Source organism: Colossoma macropomum, unplaced genomic scaffold, assembly GCF_904425465.1.
Source record: "Colossoma macropomum unplaced genomic scaffold, Colossoma_macropomum, whole genome shotgun sequence".
In the NCBI taxonomy this organism is placed as follows: domain Eukaryota; kingdom Metazoa; phylum Chordata; class Actinopteri; order Characiformes; family Serrasalmidae; genus Colossoma; species Colossoma macropomum.
This window is the reverse complement of record NW_023494788.1, coordinates 10071261-10096394: the sequence shown is the minus strand read 5'-3', so window position 1 is coordinate 10096394 and position 25134 is coordinate 10071261. Positions and strand designations below refer to the sequence as shown.

Below are 25134 nucleotides of genomic sequence, written 5' to 3'. Positions count from 1 at the left end.
GCATGTATATTCAGAAAATGGCCTGTGCCCTATGTGAGAACCTGGCTTTGTTTAAACTGAGGACCATCATAATATATAAAAACTAAATATATAATGATGGGCTGCTGAAAGTTCTATATTCTAAAGTTCTGTTTACACACAAATGCCATGACCTTAGGCCTTAGTATCTCCCTTTCTTTAAACACGCATGTGATTTCCTCACATGGCTGGTCATCACACTTTCTCTTGGAAAACTTGAACTATTTAGTTGTCTGTCTTATGGCTTGTATTGCGATGTTTCCTTTTAATGGTAAATTGTTGTAGTTGTGATATCGTCCTCTCGAAAAGTGGTCCTGAACCAGTTGCCAATTGTGCCCTAGTGTACAATTCATTCAGTTAGGAACTGTTGTCTATTGAAAATGTTGAAAAAAACCAACTTTGTTTATTTGTCGGTTAATAGTTAATTGCTTTTCCATCCGTAATTTGCATCATCTTGGAAATTGATTTGTCTGTCCCTTTTCAAAGCACTTTTGAAGCTGCACTATTTTGCAGCTTCTGCTGCAGAGAGTAGAAGTAAAATAACTTGTTTCGCCACTGAAGAAGATATACATTAAAACGTGCTTTCATTCCCTCAGATTCACCGCTTGTTGGCTAAACATTACACTAACTGGTTAAGGAGACGTCTGCTGCTGTTTGCTGCTAGAAATGTGCCTCCTAATGTTCCATGCATAAATAATATCGCCACAGAAAGAAGTGGCTGCAGTTGAATGACCTGCCACATGGGTTAGATTTTTGCATTGCTTGCTTTGATTCGATCTGCTGCTGTGTGTGGCTCTAAATGTCCCCAGTATAAAGAGCATAAATAACCAAATAAAAGCATTACTTCTGCTCTCTGATTGCACTCCTGACCTCTTTCACTGTGCTTTATCTTCATCTGTTCACAAGATTCCAGTATTTAAAAGGGGGGGGGTGCAGATGGGAGAGAAATAGACTTGTAGAAAACTGTACCTACAGTACTGATCTTTTTTTAACTGTTTCGCCCAGTCTTTCAGAATGTCACAGGAAAAAAAGGTTTTATTGCACGCGTATCTGAACTGAAGGCAAGGAGCCGATCTTTCCCATTTTCGCCTCCCCACATTTCAGTCTTTCACATCCGCCTCTATAGTGCCCTTGGCGGTCCTGTGTTTTCCCTCCCCTCCCCTCTCTCTCTCTCTCTCTCTCTCCTTCTCTCTGTCTTCCCCCTCCCTCCCTGTGGAGTAAAGTGAATGTGACTTTTCTAAAGGGGTCAGTGCTGGCCTCAGGGCCTGTAGCTGGGCCTGCTCTGAAGGGGCCAGTCAGATATTTCATCTCTGCAGTAATGCGCCCGAGGGCCAACGTGGCCCGGAGCGAGAGTCAGTCTGCCAGCTAGTCGGCTATGCTACGAAGGCTCCACTTTTAATTCTGACCCTGCTTCCTGACAGCAAAAAAAAAATGCCCCACAATGCTAGCTCCCCTTTAGCGCTCTGTTAGGGCTGCCTATAGTGTCATAGCAATGTTGGATTTCAGGATGCATAGAGGACAACAGCTCGGACACTGAGACAATTCTCTTACACTGCTTGTTGGGTGTGCATTCAGGGAAGGTGGTGCTTTTTTTTCCCCCCTTTTCTTTTGGCGCCCTTTGTTTAGGCCCTGAGCCCTCTAGGCAGTTTCTATCTGATTGCCAGTCAGGACTGGAGCTGCTGTCTCAGGCTTGACGAACCGTTTGGGCCATAGGCACGGCCTCCAGCAGAGCCCAAGGCTGGATTAGTCAGTCACAGAGCAGGTGATGAGGGCGTTCCTCAGGGGTAAGTTCTAGGCCCGACTTTAATAAAGGCTGCCGTGCGCCCACGGGTCTGCATACCAGACTGAGCCCGAGGGAGGACCGTGCATGGGGTCAGAGTTGAGCTGTCCGCTGCATATTAACATGTCCTTTCCACTTTGGAGGCCAGAGGGACCGCAGCAGGGAAGAATTGAGGGTACAGAAAGCAGACTGTGGGTAGAGGAAAAAATAGGGAGTGACAGAAAAAAGAAGGGAGGAGGAATTCGCTGAACGCGTAGTCTGATACACGCATCCTTTCTCACCCTTTCATCTTTAATGACTATAGGATAATAGACACTAGTATACATTGACTGGGTTTTGTATATATGTATATATTTTTTTTGAAGTACATGCATCTTGTAAGTACTACATTTTGCCATTAACTTTGATTTAGTCAGCGCAGATGATCAAGAAAGGCTGGTACAAAGAAAGGAGGGAGAGAAAAAAATAAAGAGATTGAGAGAGAGAGAACGAAGAAATGAGGTACAGAGCGAGAGAGTGAGGGAGAGAGATACGCTTGCCCTTCCCTGCAGCAGAATTAACAAGGCATCACATGGAAAACTATCTGAGGCCGGCTATGAAAGAGAGGGGGAGAGGAGCCATTAAAAGCAGCCTGGAGGGATGGACTGCACCCAATATCACTAAAGCAAGCTCTCTCACCCACTGAAGCAAGGGCTCGCTCACAGGCAAAAAACCGCGCCGAGTTCTATAGCCACAATTAAAACCTCCCCTTCTGCCAGATGAGCCTGGGGCGAGGGAGACGGGAGTGGGGGGAAGGGACAGGCATGGAATACCAAAGGCAGACTGAATTGTGAAGCCAGTAATGAGCTGCACCAAAGCCGGCCTTTTTGCACTGGGCTGGAGTTTAAAATGTTACCAGTCGAGGTTTTAGAAGCCAGTGCATGTGTTTTTTTTTTTTTTGCTCGACATGCTTGACTCTACACTGTCACATTACACATACAGTACACTTCAAGCCTCCTTACTTGTTGCTTTTGTTCACTTCTGTTTGCTCAGTCATTCCAGACTACTTGTGTCTAAAATCTTGCTCTTCTCTGCTTCTCACTTTAAACCACTTCAATTATAAACCTGTAGAACATGCTCGGCTTCATGCAAACAGCTTTTCAGCCCATATGCTTAGAAATGTTCAGTTCTTTAGGTGTCCAGTGCTAGCAGGTGCAGATTATTGCCATGCAGACAGGCAGCTAGTTGATCATTAAACTAGCAACCAACTGAAATACTGCATGTTTTTTAAGTGAGAGGATGAATAAGGCCAAACATCGCATATTGCATCACATTGCATACAGATTCCCAGAATCTGTGTTTGTGTATTTGTTTTTTTATAATATTTGACATCAGTAGTTTCAAAAATGCTAGCATAATAGCATTTAAAGTCATACTTTAGCAAAAAATCAAATTTGCACCGTTCCCATCGTACCTCAGATGTCAGTTCACCAAGACATTTTTGGTGCCTGAATTTTGCTTCACTACTATTGCACTGGAGCTGCAGGTAACATCCCTTCATCATCACATTTTTCTTAAACCATGTCAACGTACTACATGATCTCAGATAGACTTGCTTATGTGGTTTCTGGTAATGTATGACATACTGTTATCTACAAAAATTCAGACTTCAAAATTGCTGCTACTACTGGAACATTACATCATTTCGTCCACATAAGCAGGTCTGTTTGGCAAGTGTGTGATTATTTAGTCATGCAGTTTGTGCGATGTTAAGTGGTGAGGTGTAAAGCTGATTTTAGACAAGTAACTATGCGGCAGGTTGCGCAAGCAGTGATGCTTAATATTTTGCATTGGGTGTGACTCGTGCGTCACGTTAGTGATCTGAAGAACGTTTCCTGTGCTCATTTGTGTTTTACGTTAAAGGGTGAGTTAATATAACCTGTAGATGTCTTTATTCCATTTACTAATAAAATTATAGCAAGGCTGTTACTGTTTGAAAAGGTTTTGATTGGCTGATTCCTCAGTTACTTCCCTCGTTAGTGCAGCAAACTGTAGCACCTTCTCGAAAGCTGTAGTAACTTAAAATATAGTTGTCTGATGCTTAATTATGGACCTAGAATTTACCACCACAAACAGCACACAGTTCTATTACTTGTTAGCTACATTAGCATCATGGCTCCAGTGCAAAACTGAAGAAGTAAACTTTGGGCACCAAGGTTACTTGGATCGACTACAAGGGGAAATGTGTATTCCTTTAATACTAAGGTACCCAGTTGGCAGTATACTTCAAACAAAAATGAGGTTTCAAAGCAAAACTATGCCTTTTTGGCCGAACAACATCTTTTCAAGTTTGTGTGGTTTTTTATAATAGAACATGTTTCAAATGTATTCCCCTGCTTGTTCCTAAACTTTTTTGGTACCACCTTTTTTAGACTCTTAACACCAGTACGATCACCTAAAAGAGTAAGCTTCCAACTAGAGCCCTGTTAATTTCGGCTGAAGTAACTAGGCATCTGTTTAACTTTTGCAGATACTTGGCTATCAAAATTAGCCGGAGTGCACATCCCTAGTTCTGTCATAAGTATAAGAATTAGCAGTGTTGGGCAAAATACTTTGAAGAGGTAGCATTGCCTACTTCAGAATTGACCATCACACTGATTTATCAGTCTACTCAGCCTTTAGCAGAGCTCAGTAACACTGAGATTAATAACTGATCACATTGATTTATCAGTCTACTCAGGCTTTAGCAGAGCTCAGTAACACTGAGATTAATAACTGATCACATTGATTTATCAGTCTACTCAGGCTTTAGCAGAGCTCAGTAACACTGAGATTAATAACTGATCACATTGATTTATCAGTCTACTCAGGCTTTAGTAGAAAATTCAGTATTTTTATCAAAGCTGTTACCTGAGGTCCTCTTTAGATTTCGACTAACGTTAAATAAATAAAGTTAATAAACAAGCATTAATGGTTTTGGTTTTGAAGACTGTTTTTTCATTTAGTGTGTTCCCAAAAAAAAAACAGTATTATGGATACTACTTTATAAAATGCAACTTGGCCTGAATACAGTTACTTAATTTCTGTATGAATATGTATTCCTAATACTCATTCCAAATAAATCCCAAACCTGAGAGTTAGACTGATGTTAGCTCCAGTGCTTGGCTTTGTGTAGTTAGCTTGTAGTTAGTGAGAAGGTTCAGCAGGGTAAGTAATTAATGTCAACCTCATGTTTGACTGATCCTGCCAGCTGATTGACATTTTCCTGTTTGAGTGTAACGCTGCGTTCTGTGTGTGTGTGTATGTATGTGTGTAATCTGCGAGTTATCTGCATGTGTTTTGACATGATAAGACGGATCATGAGGAGTGTGTTATCAGTTTGCATGGGCTGAGTGGAATAACTTAATGCCAGAGATTGCCTGTGTGTGACCTCAGGCTAGTGGAGCTATGAGGAGGAGGCTAGCCTTACTCTCTGTGAATGTAATGTTGTTTTTCCCTAAACATCATCTCTGCAGCAACTTCCACTTAAACCGAGACATGTCACACTGCCTACATGCAGACAGCATTGTTTGATCATCATATGTTCAGGATTTTACCGCAGCATGTTTATCATCAGGCCTAACACTTGTACTGGCTGTGTTGTCATTTCATGTTCAGACACTTCAGTGACTGAAGAATGAATACAGGTGAGCCAAGCCTTCTGTTATAAAACCACGTATTAAAGAAGCTCCTTCTACACTTGTTGCTAGGGGTGCATGTGGTTATTCATGTTTGTTTAAGTAGATATATTATGAGTAGTTTAGAAATAAAAAAAGAAATGTTTTCTTTAGACTAAGTATGAAAAGTAGAACCACCAAGAAGGTTAAGCCATAAGCAGCTCACATTGCGTCTCATGTTAAGCGAAATGGCAACATCTCAGTGGAGAAATATTTGGAAATGTTTTAGACAAAAAGACGACAGATTTGTGGTAATATGTAGTACGCATAGCATGGTAGTATGATGTAAGATTTCTTTGTTAAAATTGAAAGACTGAGTCAGGAGAAAACAAACATGCTAAAATAAGGTGTGTGTGCGCTGCCAAGAGTCTACCTGTAAAGCATGAAATACACAAGGAGATTCACTCGAAAGAGGCCCTGAATATTCTGTTGTAACTCCTGTTATGATGAAGCAATCTGAACCAAAAAAATACTCTACATACCTTGACGTGTGTGTAATCGATTGCATTACATGCGATGCTGGAAGTGATCTCCGTTTTCTGCCAGACACATGAAGGGGTATGGGGGCTTGCACCCGGTAGTTGCAAATGGAGGTTAAACGTCGTGGCGGCTGTCCAGCACCTACCTCATCACTCCGACACAGGGGCATCCCAGCTTGTTCGAAGCTCCATACACTGAGGAGCACATGGTTTCGTTCAGATTGCTTCGTCCTAGCGAGAGTTATTACAGAATTTTCAGGGCCTCTTTCGAGTGAATCTCCCTGTGTAATGGTTTTGCATTCACATGCACAATTAAAAGGAAGGGTCAAATTTAGGACTAGCATACTGATGCTAGTCCTGTCATCATACTGATGAAGATGTGATGACACTAGTAGATAATTCACGTACATTGTTGCATGGACTTAAAGACACTCTGGAAAAGATAATAGATAATTTTTCCACTTAGCCTATAGATCAGTGGCTAGGCTAGCAGTCAGGATTGGTTGACACCACAGGGATTCCCAAAAATTGTATTATGTATTTGCATGCTGAGTATTGGAGTGAGGGGACATTATAGAACAACATTACAGTACAAAATTGTGAATTCTGTGAAGCTGATAAGGCTGAGAGTTACAGCATACTGCATTGCACAGCAAATAACATTAAACTCTATTTTTAGGTTGGAAGGAGAACAAGAGTATGATCAAAGAGCAGATAGGTTAATGGTTTAAGTGCCTATCCCTGCTTTTTGCCTGTAATCATGTTCATGGTTTGTTTCCCAGTCTTTCACCTATATGCTGCAGGTCTGTGCATCTCCAAGATTTGTCTTCTACTTGTCTTTACGGTTGTCAAATGTATTTTGAGGATGTACATATACAGGTTCTCTCCTGCTTTAATGATGCCCCTCAAAGTTTTGCTTACATCAATGAGAACGCATTCAGCTCCAGCAACAAAGTCGGGCCTTTGGCACTTTGAAGATGCCCATCTGAGAATTTAATTACCTCCTTCGTTAATCTGACCTAATTAAACAAAAAAAGTACATTTATCTGGTTTTGGCCATGGAAGGACAATGATGTGCGACGTGATTTCAAGTTGGATTTAAAAGGTTGTTTCTGCAAAACTGCAATGAAATTTCTCTCAGGTTTCTCAGCAGCACATAAATAAGACTGTTCAACACTTTTTTGAAAATCTGAAAAATGATTTATTTAAAGCTGCTATTCAGGTAAAATACTTAATGTGAGAAGTAAATAATATACAGTACTGTGCAAAAGTCAGAGACCATCTTTCATTTATTTAAAGTCCAGTCAAAACAGCCACCATGTTATTCATTTTTCAGGCGATATTTTTGATGAGAATATTGAATAAGGGAGGAGAAAGTCAGATAATACCTGAAATAAGAGTTTCCAAAGGTTCAAAAAGTGATTAAAAGATATGGAAAAGGAGACCCCTAAGACCTGGTAGACCACCAATACTGTACCCATCAGATAAACAGGACTTAAAGCTTTCATCTTTGAGAGAGGAGAGCTCCACTCTTGATTCAGATCAGTTTCTGTCCATCCTTCCACTGTGAGAAGACAACATTATGGGTCTGCAAGGATAGCTGTCAAGAAGCCCTACTGAGAGTAGCAACATTTGAAAATTGAAGGAAGAAAATTTGCAAATTAAACACGAAAGCTGCTAGTGAACAATGGACTGGTTACCCCAGAGTCCAGACCTCAACATCACTGAATGTGTTTGGGATTATTTAGATTGTTATAAGTAGAAAATTCTACGAACTTCTAAGACAGATTTCTTAGAAAACCTGAAAGCAAATCTTCGAAAAAGAATGGAAGCTGTTATAAAGGTAAAGATGGAACACACTGAACACAGAAACATTTCTTATTAAACTTAGATGTTGTGGCTTCTGTTAATTTTCGGTTAAATATGTTTTCTGCTTTTTCCTGACACAAAAATGAATAAATTGTATGTAACAGCTGTTTTGACTGGAAATTAAATAAATGAAGGGTGGTCTCTGACTTTTTGCGCAGCACTATGACTTGAATACAATCATCCAATCATCAGCTCCCGCTTTAATCACGTTTGTTTGGCCTATTTCTCGAGTCTTTGATCCGTGGGGAAGGCCTATAGTCAGAGTAATATTAGCTACAGACCTTGTGTACATGTGGACTAATCCATTAGTGTTGAGAGGTTATTGGCTTCCCTTCTGCAGCTGAAATAGAAGCCCATTAAAAGAGGTAATGTGTGCCTATAGCGTGGCCCGCAGGCGCGGCAGCCAGAGCGGGGTGTATTTCACCCAGCGCTGCACACACACTTGGCTTAAGTAGACCGAGGGTATCGAGAGAACTCCAGAACAGATCTTTTTCATTTGCTCTCTCTCTTTTGCACTTCCATTCTCCTTTTTTTTTGCTGTTTTTGCTTTTACTCTTTGCTCTTGCTGTCATTATATCTTTATTACTTTCTATCTCTCTCTCTCTCCACCCCCCCGCGCTTTGCTCTTTCTGGCTCTTTTGCTTTCTCTGGCACAGGCTCGGGTACAGTCTCACATTGATCTGTGAAATGTCCCCTGGGCAATTATAAAATATTAAATCCAAGTCGCACTCTACCACGTCACTCTCTTCCTCACAATCTCACGCTCTCAAACTCTGTCTGTCTGCCTGTCTCTCTCTCTCTCTCTCTCTCACTGTCTCTCACTACCTCGCTCTTCCACCCTTCAGTTTCATTCTTGCTGCTTATTTTACTCATCCAGCCAAACAACGTGAACGACTCTCACTTGCAGCAGTTTGTAGGGTCTGACAATGACATGGGACAATGTAGTCCCATGTCACACTAAAAAATAAAGTTGTCAAAAGGGTTCTTTAAAGCATTATGAAGTAATAGAACAACTAACTTTGGTTCCCTGAAGATCTTTTCAACAGAGGAACTAGAGAGCAATCATAGAATTAGCTATTTGCCCTAAAACTGTTACATTAGGGCAGCTGCCTAACCTTTTATCACTACACGTTTAAGATGATATGCATGTATTATATGTACAAATATCGTTTTTAATATGAGTAATGTGGTGGTTAAACATTTTGGGTATTTCTGTCTTTAGAAAGAACTTCCCTGATGGCACCTTGTACAATGGCATGACAGTCTTCATTCATTTCTGGAATCTGTAATTTCTAGATTTTATTTTTATAGTCTTGATGAGGATCTTGTGTTTAGTTTCTCGTAGATTTTGTTTATTTAAAACCCCCCTATCTAGCACAGGGCATGGACCTATGCTCTCAGGGTTCTGTGTTCCTAGGGCTCTGTATTCTCTCAGATCATTGTAAGATGCTTCATTCCTCAGTATGATATATTAAGGGAACTTCATATGGTGATGCTTAGGGTCATCGTCACCAAAGGTCATGCTTCAGAATACCCTCAAGTGACAATTAACAGTATTTCATAGTGTCCACATTAACAATATCATAACATCCCTGTTTACCTTATTATTGAATATTGGCACACGTCTACAAAGAAGGAAACTTTCAATTAATCATTCTTTACAGAAGAACCGTAGAAGAACAGTCATAGAAGAACTACTTTTAGTTCCCTTAATCAGTGGTTCTCAAACTGCCGCTAAAGGGTCCCCAGACTGTCCAACCCAACTCAGGAAAAAAGGATAGAGCAAAAAGGAGGACTGACTGGGAGCCTAAGGACCAGCCTGAAATCCACTGCCCTAAAGAGCCTTTCTGTGGATGGTTCTTTAAAGAACTGTCATAGAGGAACCACATTATATTTCTTCACAGAAGAACCATAGAAACATAACTACTTTTGTTTCTATAAGACCCTTTCAATGGATGGCTCTGTAAAGAAGACCAATGAACAACCATAGAAAAATAACCACTTTTGTTTCCATAAAGAACCTTTCAATGAATGGTTCTGTAAAGAAGGGTTCTTTAGGGAACCAAAAGTGGTTCTTTGCTCCAAAGTGCTCCAGATAACCCTTTTGTCAACTTTATTTTATACATTTTCAGAGTATTAGTCTGAATCTAAAGTGTGGACCCTTTTCTCAACTGAATGAAGCCGAATCCTTTATCCCATTGTTTAGGCTCTCACTGCCTGAAGGCTCTGTTGTCTATTTGTTGATGGTTAAATGAAGAATAAGCAGGGAGTGGGTTTTGGTCTTTTGTGTTTTACTGAGACTAGTGTGTCTCCAGTATCTGAAATCTATGGGCAGTTGTGTAAATAATCCATCTGATATTTCCCCATGACCCTCAGGCGTGAGAGTGTGTTTGTGTGTGCAACTAAGCCTGGGGCAGTTTGATATATTTCAGCTTATCTCACATCTGAAAGCTGTTTGACTACTGTGTCTACCCATAGTGTAAGTTTTATAGTGTAGGCTTCGTCTTTATTGAGGTGTGGGACTGATTGCTGCTCAAGATTTGAGCTGTTATGTTTAAGGAACATTGCCTATGTAGCTGTGATGTTGGCCCCCCAGCTCACCCCTAAAACCACTTCTAAAACCAGCATCAAATAATCTTAGGACTGTCAAGTGTAAAACAAATTCCAACTACATCTGCTCTTATTAGTGCTTGAAGACTGAATTCATTCAGAAGATGAGAGCTCTCTGTTTTACTTTGTTGATAAAATGGCAAAGATCACCACGCTTTTTAGACCCAATCCCATTTCTTATTTTTACCCCTCCCCCTTGTTTTTCAAGTGTCACCTTTCCCCTTGGGGTACAAGGGGTAGTGGCTGAAATCTTCCCCTATGAAATGGGACCCTCAAATAAAGAAGAACATTACTTCATTAACAGGCTACTAGTGCTGCTCTGTAGGCGACCCTGCCAGTCTGCAGTGACAGCAGAGGAGAGTAAAGTTCAGCTCCTCACTGCTGGGCTTTAGTTACATTTAGGAAATCATATGCCTTCAAAGGGGGGGATACGACAATTATTTATTATTGCCCACCTATAATTCTTTGGTGATATGAAGCTGAAGTCAGCTATTCGCCAGCTTCTCCTTCAGATTTTCCCGTTCCATCTTAAATGGAGCAGCAGTTACATATTAGCATACTATTAGTATTTTTTTATACTAATACATTGAGACAACATTAAATTAAGATAATACAATTGACATGTTTTAACTGAGAAAATTCTCACGTTTGTGGGTTTCTTTGGTCGCTTGTGCAGCCATCTTGCTGGTTTTTCTTTTTTTCCATAACACTTCATTTGGAGTGTGTCTCTGAAAAACCTCCGTTTTGAGGGCCATGTAGCCCTAACACTTGACCCTACCCCTCTATCTCAACAAAAACTGGGACACTTTACCCCTGGACGTGTATGCTCAAGGGCTAAGTGTTAGGAGCGAGGGGTAAAATGGGATTGTGCCTTAGTTTAGATTTTTATGTCTGTTATTATCCTCTATTCACTCTGCAAAAAGAGAGACCTGTGGGCATGGGATTGACCCCCTAGCACATTGAGTATGGTGGATAGTTTTGATTGCTTCAGCCAGTCTCTCAACACAAGGATAGAGTAAAAATTGGCTATTCAGTGCTACAACACCAACACTATTTCAATAAAACCTCCCCAAACGATTTTATTTTTTCTTTAAGGATCAAGAAATTCTGTAATTAAAGCTGTGACTAGATGCTACCTTCAGTGAAAAACGAGCGCATAAAGACGTAAAAACCAAACACTACGAAGCATACATTAGCCTGCCAGTTGCATCTTAATGTCGGCATGTGAGTTTGGCCAGGTGGGCCGTCTGTCCTATTTTACGGTGGGGGGGAACACTGCAGTTTGCACAATGCTAATCTGATGGCTAAAAGCCTCCAGTACTTGTTGGCTACATAACCCTCATTGTTCCAGTGCAAAACTAAAGAAGCAGAATTCAGACACCAAATGCATATTGGCTGATTGGCTACATTTTGAATAGTAGTCGTTTGTGTAAATGTATTTTTTGACAGATGATCTTGAATCTTGCTTTTTCTTAGTCTTTCTAAACCGTGCGAGTTTCAGAACGGTGGAATATAACGTTAGATAATTTCATGTTTCACTATTCTAATCCTGATGAAGAATTTGTTCTCCAACCATCCTGATGGAGAATTCTTCGACACTAAAACGCAGATCTCTGTGAGTGGATGCTTTTTGTGCTCCACCATCTTTGTATTTCTTCTTCTGTTTGTACAATGTGGCCCCGAAGCTGAGTGCGTAGCCTGTAGCCGTGTACGCCACACACACGCACACAGTCTATTTCAGTGTGTGAAGACGGTGCAGCAGAGCTGTTTGTGTTGCAGGCAGATGGAGCCGGAGTGTGTGTTCCCCTCAAGGCTGTGCCTCTAGCAGCCCAGCTTTTTGTACTGAGAAAGAGGAGGAAAAAAGAGAGAGAGAGAGGTTGGTTATTCTAAAAGGGTTCGCCTATTTACGAACTCAAACAGAATAGCTGCAATCAGATAGGTTTAGAGAACAAGCAAAGATTTTCCTTTCATGTCAGTGTGGAGGCAGTGATAGCTGTGCCTTAAATACGGTGTATGTGTTCAGAAGTGTTGGATGGCGTAGTTTCTTTATGCTTAATCATACATTTTTTTTTGTTTTGTTTTTGAGGCTAAAAGTCTGGAGGAGATTCTCGACTCCCACAGCCGAGGCTGGATGAATCACCCTGTGTGCTGCATCCTCTCACTTTTACCTTCTCTAAACTCTGGCTTTGGTTGAATGGTCGGCCGTAACCAGTCCTGCAGTGGGCAGTGGCCTGGGGTTCAGTGCTGCATTAGAATTAGCACTGCTGTGTTTACATGAGAAAAAAACAAGTAATTAGCGATGAGAAATGAAGACATCATGACTCTGTTGCTGTGTTTTAGTTTGCTCATCACCCAAATAGTAGTCCACATTGGCATTTCACATACTTTGCAGCACTCTTGCCCAAAACAGTTGCTCCAGGTTTCGAACAGGGTTGAAACAGAGCCTGTTAATATGTGCATTTTTTGGGTGTAAATGTGCATGCGTCGATCTGAAGGTGAATTAACCATATAATGGATTATAATCAATTAACCGAATGTTAATTGATTATAATCCGTTGTTACAAAAAAAAGTGGAGGCTCTTTCTTTTATTATACTTCTAAACTGTGGACCTCGGTACCTTTCACAACTATGCAGTCAAGTTCGGAATACAATTTTAAGAAACTTCTGAAAACAAGTCTTTTAAATTTGGCTTTTATTTAAAGTTATAATACAAATTTTATATATCTTTTTGCTGTATATGCTATTATTTTTGGCTAAAATATAAATTCTCAGGCTGTTTTCAAACAAAAATTAAAAAAAAAACCCTGATATGTCATATATATCATTTATGTTCTTCTACAGTGTAAACAGTTCATCCAGTTACTTTTGTGTTTTCAGTATATTTCTATTGAATAGTCAATACAAATTGTGGTGAAATTTGAGATTTCATGATATATTCAATCATTTCCTGAGGAATTGCAGTCTAATTGTGAAGTTAGAGATTTACACTGCTTGTTTATATTTCAGTGTAGGTCTTAATATACTGAATTGAAAATGAGCAAATGCATCAGGCCTGAAGTTCTTGTGCTTCAGAGCATTTTTGGTTTTCCAAACTGTATTTAGAACTGTGTCTACACTGGTTAAACCCCCTTCACGAGCAAGAATGACCTCTGAGTTTTTCTGCACACATTGTACTCAGAAACTTTACAAGCTATCCCAAACATATGACATGGTAATATCATGCACATATATGGCGTAATATACTGAGCCCCAGCTATCTCGCTACTGAAATAATTTTGTTGTGGTTGTTTTCTTCTTTCCTGTGCTCAATTCCGTGTTTGCTAACCAGCGTCCATACATACGAATCTAGGCTCCATCTCCTGTGTTTGGACTGAGCTGGAGGCCTGGCTTTTATCCCTGATTCTACACCGCAGCCTCTCGGCTCCCACTGCAGGCCACGGAACTGCAGCTTTGTCAATACTGCGCTAATTAGAAAATCCCTCAGCCTCAAGCAAGACATTTTAATTAGTCCTTGTGTCAACCAGTTTACAAATTGGAATCCATGGTTAGTGCTGCGAACCAAACCGCAAACCAGGATTGTGCCTGGTGAGCGTGACCACGTCCGTATCCTCTAACCCCTCACCAGTTTCATCAGGTTCCGCTGCTGTTTTCTCTTGGAGGGGGAAGTGGGTCATATTTGCCTTTTAACTTTGATCTGATATCAGTGCTGTTGTTTCCGTAATAGAGATGGAAATATTGGTCCGGACATGACAATGACTTCACATTGGGGTTTGGACGTTTCTCTAATATGTAAATTATTAAAATTGTTTAAATTAGATGTCTAGGTTGCTCAGAGTCTGTCATTAACAGATTGTGACCTGCATTTACTCCTGCTTTAGTTGTACTCTTCATTTTAGTTCTCCTGTATCTGTTTCTAAACTTGCCTACTGGATTCGTTCGGGTGGTTGGCAGTAAGGAGTGTGAGTCAGTTTAGTGCAGCCAAAAGGCATTGAACAATGTATAAATTCTTTAAAATGAAATTGAAATTACCTAGATGATTATTAGGCTGTTCTAATAGGTTCAGACTGAATTTTCTCAGGTTACAGTCAAAATTTGTTGGGCTACGGTTGGGTTCAAGCAAAATTTTGCCAGCTGCGATCAGATTCAAATTTGAAACCAGGGGCAGGTTGGGATGGACACAGGCAGAGAATGTTCTCGGGCTGCATACGGGTTCAGTTCAAAATCTCAGGGCCGATTAAAGCTCTGTTCTGCGCTGGTGATCAGGATCAGGTGGTGAGCGAGTCAGACTGGTCTCAGCTCAGCGTTTGTGGACAGTGTGTAGCTGCCAGTGTGGAGTGGTGAAGGGTTAAAGTGGAGCTGTGGAGGGCTGCATGGCCCAGGGCTGCACTTCTGCAGAGACGGGGCTGTGTTCGTGCAGGCGAAAGGCGAGTCATTTCCCCAAACGCCACAGAATGCCCACGCACACACTCTCTCACACACACGCACACACAAACACCACCCGCGGGCTCTCCCTAACCTTTCCAGGGCAGGTCTCCCAGTCATTTGCAATAATAAGGTACCAGGGCTTCTTTAGCCCTGCCGTTCAGCTCGCTCTGAATGACTTTGGCACTGGGCTGCGCTCCGTGCAGCTTGTCACTGACTGATCCACATAAATTGTGAAAAATTTTTTAAGAACATCTATGTAACATTTAAAGGGTCATGCTTTTGCATTCTTGTTCGGTGTTTATTTTATCCATTGAAGCGTCATTTGGAATTAAACTTCAATCTAGATCAATTTTATCGTTGTGTAAATGTCCACCCACTTCAGTTCCTTCAATATATGTTGACACTCCAAAGATAGTTAGCTGTACTACTCAACATGTTGAGCTCCATAGTTAATGTGTTAAAATAAGAGAAGGGAAGAAAAAAACACTTCAGTTTTCAGTTACTGCCTGGGGCGTAGAAATGCTCACAACGGTAATGTATTCATCCATATCTTTACACATTTATGCAGGCTTAACAAGCCCGTTCTCAAGCGCAGCACTAGGATAGTGGCAAAACGCCTCCGGCACGTTCACCCACACATGTTAACTGTGAAACACCATCTTCCAATGTTTCAGTGTTTTTGTGCTAGTGAAAGCGTTTCTGGTGCTAACTAAGTGGCAGCATTCAGTTCAGTTTGCATGTCATATTCCTGTAATGATAATCATATTGTACCAAGGGCTTTGACACATGTTCATTAAATAAGAGAAGGCTTTTCTTGTTTTATTGAAGTAAATGAGTAACGTCTGCATCTCAGTGGAGATTATACAGTAAAGAAAGGAACATTTATTAGGAAATATTGATTGGATAAAGAGGAATTTGTTAGAATCTGTACTTTCCAAATGTACATTACAAGTGTAATAGTACACAGTTAGATTTTGAGGAAAAGATTTGATTGTTTTCAATATTTTGTGCTAAATATCTGATTCTACAGAGCCCTGATTATATATTTATATTATATTTATATTTATATTTTTTTTCTTTTTTTTTTTCCACTGTATTGAATTTTTCACACCCTTAATGGACAGCTCTTCTCCAGATCAATCACGTTTTGGCTTAAGTGTTTTTTACACTATAGAGGCAAATAGTGAAATAAAGTATGACTTGATTACAGTTATGCATTCCAAAAATCTGATTTTGTTAATATTATATCCACTTGTATCTCCATTTTTGTTATTTTACATAATCTGAAATTGCCAGCTGCTGTTTACAGTATGGTAAAATTTCATAATTCCCATCATATAAATGTTTCAAAATTACTTCCATACCTTGTTCCGCTAACTTGCAAAGTAGAGGTCTGCATTTTGCAGTGCGGTACAGGGCTATATTTTAGTGTCATGTGCAGGAGCCGGCAGTTAACAAGCCCAGTGTGGGCGGGAGCAGGACACCACATACCGCAAATTGATGGATAGCCTAAATAAAACGATAAGTCACTTAATAATTTGCATATATCAGTAATATACAACAGCAAAATAAAGTAATAAACTTGTTCTAAATAGTTATGAAACAATCCCATGAACTGCATTCTTGCATTCTTGTAGCCTACAGAGATGATTGACACTGAAGAGTCAGACAGACACAGCTGTGGAGTGAATAAAGGTGACACAACACTAAAGCCGACTAAATGCAAGTCATTTTCAGTGGTGACTAATGCTGATTAAAAATCAGCTATACGGGACTGCAGGTGGGAGCGGGATTGGGACAAATGGTGCAGATTTTCTGTGAGAGCAGGACAGGGAGCGGCCCGGTGTTAAATGAAGAGTGATTGAAGCGGGAGTGGGATAAAATCTTGTGGGAGTGGGCAGGAGCTGTATGAAATCTTGCAAGGGCAGGACGGAAGCTTGTGGGAGTGAGTGTAAGGGGGATGAAAACTTATAGGAGTGAGTGAGAATGGAATGACTTCTTGTGGGATGAGATCTTGCGGGCTGGGGCAGGATGGAGTCTTGTGGGAGTGGGCTGGGGTGGGGTGAAATCTTGCAGGTGTGGTGAGGAGCAGGATGAAATTTTGCTGGAGTGGGCGGGAGCAGGATGAAATCTTGCTAGAGTGGGCGGGAGCAGGATGAAATCTTGCTAGAGTGGGCGGGAGCAGGATGAAATCTTGCTGGAGTGGGCGGGAGCAGGATGAAATCTTGCTAGAGTGGGCGGGAGCAGGATGAAATCGTGCTGGAGTGGGCGGGTGCGGGATGAAATCTTGCTGGAGTGGGCGGGAGCAGGATGAAATCTTGCTAGAGTGGGCGGGAGCAGGATGAAATCGTGCTGGAGTGGGCGGGTGCGGGATGAAATCTTGCTGGAGTGGGCGGGAGCAGGATGAAATCGTGCTGGAGTGGGCGGGAGTGGGATGAAATCTTGCGATCTCACGTGTCAAATAAGAAATGTCCAGATGTGTGTTTGCAAGAGCAAAAGAAAAAAAAGCAGAACATCTGATCAAACTGTTCCCACACATCATCTCTAAATCTTCCCATGTAAATGACTCTTGGTTCTCAAATAATACCTTAATTTTCCCAACACAGGCGCGCTCCCAAGACCACGTACTAACTTGCCTGAATAAACACATCAGAGAATATGAGTTGTGTCAGCATAGCGATCATGAGAGTTTAGGGAGTGTTAGGAACCCTCTTCGCTGCAGGGTGTTCCTGTAGGGTGTGGTGTGTGTTGTGTGCCTGGAGGCTGTCTGGCACCTCTGTTTCATTCTCCTTTTCTTTCTCTCGTGCTCTCTCTCTTGCTCTCTCCCTCATTACCGACCAGGGTGATGTGGCCCCAAGCCTCATAGTTATAGTCTGATAACATGCCTCAGACCACTGTACAAACATCATACAGTAATGTTGTCTCTTGCCCCTCCTTACCTGAGCAGCATTACCAAGGATGGTCCCCAAAAGAATAATTGCACTGTATGTGCTTAGAAGAGATCACTGAGATCCCATCTCTGCAGTGGCAAACCGTGACTCTTAGAGACTCTTAGAGGCCTTTACTTCAATCCATGAATGTCAAAACTTTCAGAAACAAGGAACAAAAACACAATAGGATAATGCTCGTTTCTGATAGCTATCAGGAATTCACATAAACATGCTTTGAGCATTCTAGATTAAATACAAACTTCTGAAGCTTGTGAAAGATGTTCCATGTTTATTTGAAGCTTTACATTAACATATATATTGTACCAGTTTTACAGGGACTCCTGTAAATATAGAGAGCAGCTGCTGTTTTCCATTTCTAATAGTGGCAGAAACTTGGTTAGTCCACTGATCGTATTCAGTCAGTGATGTATCTGGAATTTCCAGAAGACCTAGCGTGACTTTTTTTTTCCTCACAAAATTGGTCCCACTTACTGGAAATCAAAACTGGTTAATTTAATCAGGTTTTTAATCATAATTGTAAGGTTTAAGGCCTTCAGTTCAGCTCCTGAAGGCCTAACTAATGGGAGAGCTCACTTGGCTGTATCTACCTAGATACCATATAGAAAAAAGGTCCTGATTGGATCATTGTAGCCCTTTTGTTTACAACCAAAACTTAATATATAAAATAACAAAAGTATTACTGCAATACTAGCAGTTTAAATGAAAAATGCATGATGATTAAATTGAAATTAACAAAATTAACTTTTTCCCCATTTTTATACAGAAATAGCTAGGCCTCAAAAGCCCAGAGGGTTTCCATCTCTAAATCCCCGGGCCAACATTCCTTGGCCACATCACCACCCCCCCTTTTCCAGGGGACATATATACATATATATTTTTTTTTCTTTCACTTCGCTATTAATGTCGCAACTCATCATTTATTAATGATCATATAGATATAAGGTGATGTGGCACCACAACCACCCAACACCCCTCCAAACACCACCCCGCCACCCTCGCACCCATTCCCTGATTTGAGTGAAACAATGAACAGAAATAACAGAGAGAGAGAACAGAAGAAGTAAAGAGAGAGGATGAGAAAATAATAATAATAAATGATAATAATAATAATGACAAACTGGACATACAGAACAGACAAATACAGACACTTAACAAAACAATAAACAAGACAGTAATGCCCCTTTTCATGTAATTATAATGTGGGTAGGTATCAGATCCTATGTAGGTGTTTTAACCTTCCCCTGATGAGTTTGGAGAGAGAAATCCATCTCTGTACTACTTAGTTAACCTTATTTCTAATACTGTACTGGTTTCATTGTGGCGTAAGGAAGCTGAAGATGGACAAAATAAAGCCAACTTTTTTGTAATTCTTGGTAGTGAAGTACAGCTTAACATATATAACATCACATTTCTAATTTAAAGTCCCAAATTTGTCTTAACTTACAGGAATCTCTATGCTAAAGCAGAGGAACTGCACTGGTGATGGGCATTGCGTTTCAATATTCCACGGGTTGAAGTCTGTGTGTTAGAGCAGGAAAAAATGCTAAAATGTTTTGGGCAGAAGTACCACAGGACTGTAGTTGGGAGCACTGCTGGAGTCAGCTGTAGACTCTCAGGGAGTGGTATGAGGCTACGGCTGTGGGCAGAGGTGTGACTCTGTAGCCTGGGGCAGAGGACACACACATCCTTTCATTTCCAGGTGTGGCTGTATATACACACACACACACACACACACACACACAAATATATCCACACAGGCTTCAACAGGCTTGAGGGCCGTTCGGCTAAAATCATTATCTCTAGGCCTGCAAAATTTATTTTTTTATTTATTTTTTTTCCCTCTCTGGAGGGTTTTAGATCAGAAAGCTCACCATTAGCTGCAGTGGGCTAAAAAGGAATCTGCTATCAGGAGCAGTGGCTCATCACCCATCATATCCAACGTTCAGTCACTAATAGAGTGGAGTTAAAATGCAGCCCTCATCAGCATTGCAGTAGCTTGGCTTTAATGTAGGCATTGCATTGACAATTTTTTTTTGATATTCTAAACGTTCCAAATGTGCGGAGACCTCCAGGAACTACTGTTTTAGACTGGTGATGCTACTGTGATGTACACTACTGTTTACATTTTTTAAAAAACTGTAACATATAAAACATAAAAACTTTGTTTCATGTATGTGTGTGTGTGTGTGTGTGTGTATATATATATATATATATATATATATATATATATATTGTACTGAATCTACAGAAAGAGTTTAAAACACAGATTTTTATTTCAGACTAAAATCCTTTTGTTTATGCCTTGCCTGTCTTAGTCAGTTATTTTATGAAAACAAATTATTAAACACTGTATTAGTGGTGACCAAATGTAATCATAACAAACCATAACTGTACCAAATGTTTCAGTAGCGACAAATTTTGTTAATTTTGAACAAAAACACTAGCCAGAACATGTCTAGCAAACAGTTTTGAACAGTTGTCCACACACAAAAGCATGTTTTTCATTAAAACACAAAGTTTACTTAATTGCAGAAAATATGTTTTGATAGTGACAATTCTTAATGTAACGCGCTGATTTTCAGACTTTGTGACAAATTTACTTCATAACAGTGGGATCTAATCTAACAGTGGGTTGAAATTTTAGGGGTTTGGGTTTGGGATATAGAACGTATCATATTGATGATGATTTTGCATATATTTAGCTTATTGCTATCTCTTTAGCATCCAGATTTATGAACAGAGCTGTAAACCAGTGGTCACCAACTCTGGTCCAGGAAGTCTACCTTCCTGTAGAGTCCAGGTCCACCCATTCTCTGCCACACCTGCTCCAGCTAATTCTTTGATTGGCTCAATCAGATGGAGCGGGGGGCTACAGGACAGAAGGTTAGATGCAGATTGGAACTAAAAAACTCAAAATATTAAATAAAAAAAAATTAACATACTCTTGTAGCTTGTAGTATTTAAGTCCACACTGTAAGTTATCAATGAATAAAATAGTTACAAATATAAAATATGAATGATTGATTCCGAACATTTAAATGGTTACATATGTGCCATTACTGTCTTTACTTCATTGCTGATGTAAGTTGACAGCGTCATTTCCATAGATGTGCACCATTTCAGTTTCTTAGTAAACTAAGGGGAGAGGTTCTCCAGCTCCCCACTCAGTAGGAGCTGTTATCTCTGTCATTGTAGCCATATGTAGTCTCATTATGTTATAGTAGAATATAACAGCTGTGTTGTGATGCAGCAAAATTCTTTTTTTATATAGTTGGAACTGCCTACAACTATACAGACGGTCATAAAAATCAGGGTGGGTGAAGAAGTTTGAATGCATTTTGGATTCTAATGTGTGTCACATTATCTTACAGGTGTCTGGAGGCTCTTTGGGCTCAGCGGCCTCTTCCTCCTCTTCCTCCTCCACACGACAGGTCCGGCAGCGGATCACGCGGGTTAACCTCAGGGACTTGATCTTCTGCCTGGAGCAGGAGCGCTCCACAGCCCGCTCGCTGCTGCTCTACAAAGCTCTGCTCAAATAGGACTGGTCCAGCGCAGCGGCTCAGCTTCATCCCCCCCATCTCTCCTCTTCCTCTCTGTAGGGTCCGACCAGTGCCCTGTCCAGACTCTCAGTCGCCTCTTTATCGTTTGATCGGCCAGGTCCGTTTCCTCCCGGCCTGCTTCCCACGTCGCCTCCTGCGTTTTTCTTTGTGCCTTCAGGCAAAGCTAGGACATAATCACTGAGATCCTGTCTTTGCTGAAAGAGGAATGTACTAGATATTAATGCTCCAAACACGCATATTCAGGAAGTGAGTGATAGAAAGCCATGAAGAGAGAGAGGAGAGGATTGTGGGCAGCGTTTCTGTTCAGTTGTTACCTTTTACTGCAGTATGCTGGTACAGGAGCCAGCATAGAGGAGAGCATTCACCTGTTTTTATGTGTTCTTTTTGAATCTGATTTGATTTTTAATGTTCCAGGATGACTCTGATTTGTTGGTATAAAGTAAGATTGGACTTGAAGCTGTTTTAACTTAAATGCCTCATTTGCAATATGGACACTGGAAGTGTGAATGTATAGCTTTTTTGTTTGTTTTTTTTTTTCCTTTTTTTTAGCAGTCTAACAAATTATTAAATATTTTAATAACTTATGACTTTCATACCTCCAAATGATGGTTTGGACTGATCTCGTTTCAGATTATGCAAAATGAAGGAGCTCCATGTTGCTGTCCTTCATCGTATGGGGTGCAGTTTTGTAATTCAGTGACAGTATTTTCTCACACTCCTGATGTGGAGCGTGTGTATGTGTGTGTTAGCTACATGCTGTGAAGAGTTACGGTGGAGGAAAATGGCACAATGCCATCTGTAACGATGAGGCTGCCATAATTTCATCCGAAAGGATGACGCATGAAATCATCTGGCTGCTCCACTGAAAATGTAGAGCAGCTTCTCGTCAATAAACTGTAGGCAAGTATGATCACAGCATAGACTTCTAAGATTTCAAAGGAAATTCACTGATTTTTTTTTTATTTTTTTTTTTTCCCCCCATCTCTACATAATTCAGTCTTTGAGATGTAGACAGTCATTCAGAGAGGTTTGATGTGAACTGATGAATTGTACAGAAACTACAGTGGTGGTGATTGGAACCAGGGGTCACAAACATCACTAATATAGCCTTTTTATTTACTGTCCAACCCAGGTGAACCTAATAGTCTTCTGAGGTTTATATGTAATGTTTATGATGGTAAAATAGTGAAAATTCTGTTTTCTAAGGACTATTTTGCCTTACAACACCCTACATGTACATCTCTACTCATGTTTTTGAAAACTATTAAACTTTCTCAAAACTATTGTAAAGCAATGTTTCAGGCATCCGGCACCCCATTCATAACCATTTCATGTAATAACTTTTCTTGAGATATTAAACACTTTGGACGTCTGGTTCCTATCACCACCACTGTGAGCAGTTCTAATCTTCTATAGAATGCCGCATTTCATATCAAACCACTCTGAATGATGCAATCATGAAATTTTGAAAGGTTTGGTGGAATTCCCCTTTAAGGTTGAATGAGTCTTGCACTGGAATTTTAAATTGGAATAGATGTCAGTAAAAGGGCCTTTTAGAACAAAGTGGACTGATTTTGAATTTGAATCATGTGGAAATTTGAAAGTTCAGTCAGCCCAGCAGGACAGGACTCCAGTGACCCAACAGCTTTAAGGGAGTCTGGACTGGACTTCACTTTGCCTGCAAACAACAATAAGCAGTATGCAGATTTCCTCAGATCTAGATTGTCACAGCCACAATCCACCTTAGTCCTCTGCTGCGAGGTTGGTTTCTATGTACCTGCACATGAAAGCGCTCAGACAAACCAAGAGTTTCTGATCCAATGGTCAGGTCTTTGATTATTTCTATGTTGTATTGTCTACAAAGACCACATTATCTATTATAAACTCTATATTTTTTGGTAAATTTAACAATTTTTAAATGTTTGGCTGGTTTAAAAAAAAAGTGTTCACCTCCTCGAAATTTGTACTATTTTGTAAAAGAATAAAGTTCCTTCCTACACTTCTGAGTCTTGATTAGAAGAGCAACTTTTAATAAATGAGTGCCACCTGCAGTGCTCTTACAACCAGCAGCTGGTTCTGATTGTAAGCCGGCGGCTCCAGAGGCTGTTTGTGAAGGTTGTTTTCCTCCATTTCGTCCCTCACACGCACAGCGCTGCCGTTCTTGGTTGTCTCACCTAGCTGAAGTGAACTCGGCGAGGGCTCATTTGCATGGTAAGCCGGCGCACGTTCTAGAGCTAAAATAGAACCAGCTTCTTTCTGAAGAACGACTGCAAGAAATACAGCTTTCTGGAAATGAAATTAGGAAAAAAAAAGGCCAATGATTTATTAAAAGTCCATTTGATCAACACCAATTACAAAAGGATATTGAACACATGCCTGCAATACTACAATGATTATCAATAGTTATGCATTAACAAAAAAGAAATGAACTTTATTTAAATAATATACATTTGCACCTTACTTAATTATACATTTTGACAACATCCATTAGAACAGTACTTAAATTAAAAGTTTTCTTTCTTTGTGGTTTCAGTGGGGTCCCCCAGTGTAGTTCTGAGGCTGTGGTCAAAAACACAACTGCTTGGCTGGCGTAAAGGCTTGCTTTATAGGTGAAATAAAAAAAAATGCCAAAGGGCCTGACTGAGCATGAACAACACCCAGCGCAAGGGCCAAGACAGGGTATAGCATCGCATTTGGTGGATAGCGTGAAGAATAATGTTTCAGTATGTTCGCACTGTCGTACTAAGACAACACTCACCGCGTGATCTCGTGGAGCATGGTGGCATCTCTGGGACCTTTGCCCCTGTAATGAGGTTATGCAGAGAAGAGCCTAAAGAATACTCCGGCTATTAACTGTGCATTTTTACAACACATTAAGCATCGTTCGCTGTTTTCCAGCCACCTAAGTAACCTTTCGAGTTTCCTCTGGCCGCTCATGGGCTGTGTGTTCTCCTCCCTATGACTGGGCCTGTTTGGCTGGGGGGTCCGGCTGAGTAAAAGGATTGTGGGAAAGTGACCTCAGCTCCTGGGGCAGTGTGGGGAGGAGGCTAGCTTCTCTCTGACCCGTGCCCTTCCGCCTCAGCCCTGATGGGGCCTCAAGGAGCACACTAAGCCCCCTTCTGCTCTGGTAGGACCAGCTCCGCCAGCGACTCCGACAGTACAGTAAAGGCAGTCTCGCATTCATTAATCTGAGTAATCTCTCATTTCCCCTACCTAAAGCTGCCTTCATCAAAACAGATTCGGTGTGGCTGCAGAGGGCACTGCTAGTTTTCTCTGGCGGATCTTTATTTAACTTTCATAGTCGTCTTGCTGGACAGGCAGTGTTGCTGGTTAATCTGTATTGTTTCTGACAAAATAAATAGATAAAAAAAAAAGGAAAGGGAAAAAAAAAATGGCACAACAACCAAATGAATAACGCTGGCATTTGATTTGGTTTCCTGGACAAGCAAGGTTTACAAATCAGTGACTTTGTGTCCTTTTTATGTTTCTATTTAATTGTGGTTCTTGACAAGGGTACTGCTGCTGACCAAGCAGACTGGCCACCCCAACAAATTGAACCACCGCCGTCCGTTTGCTCGTTCTTTTCTTGGGGATTGGAAAAGCCATCGGAAAAGCTCTCCCGAAACAAGCGCAGGTTTCCCCTCGGCCGTGCTCTAACAGCCAGTCCCTCTCCGCGGCTCTGAATGCATTAGCAGCCCGAGCGCTCTGGCCACGCCGCCTGCGGCCAGTCCAGGCAGCCAGCCCTG

At 40.9% G+C, this 25134-nt stretch overlaps 1 protein-coding gene across 2 annotated transcripts in view; it reads left to right on the top strand.

The window, feature by feature from the left end:
• The window catches only part of si:dkey-219c3.2 (transcription initiation factor TFIID subunit 4), a 49273-nt gene extending 25886 nt beyond the window's left edge, over window positions 1-23387 (top strand). For both annotated transcript variants that reach the window (XM_036568311.1, XM_036568310.1), the window contains exon 15: window positions 21200-23387. In XM_036568311.1, coding sequence (XP_036424204.1) covers window positions 21200-21367 — 168 coding nt within the window. In that variant the 3' untranslated portion in view covers window positions 21368-23387. The remainder of the gene's footprint in view (window positions 1-21199) is intronic.
• Window positions 23388-25134: the final 1747 nt, after the last annotated feature.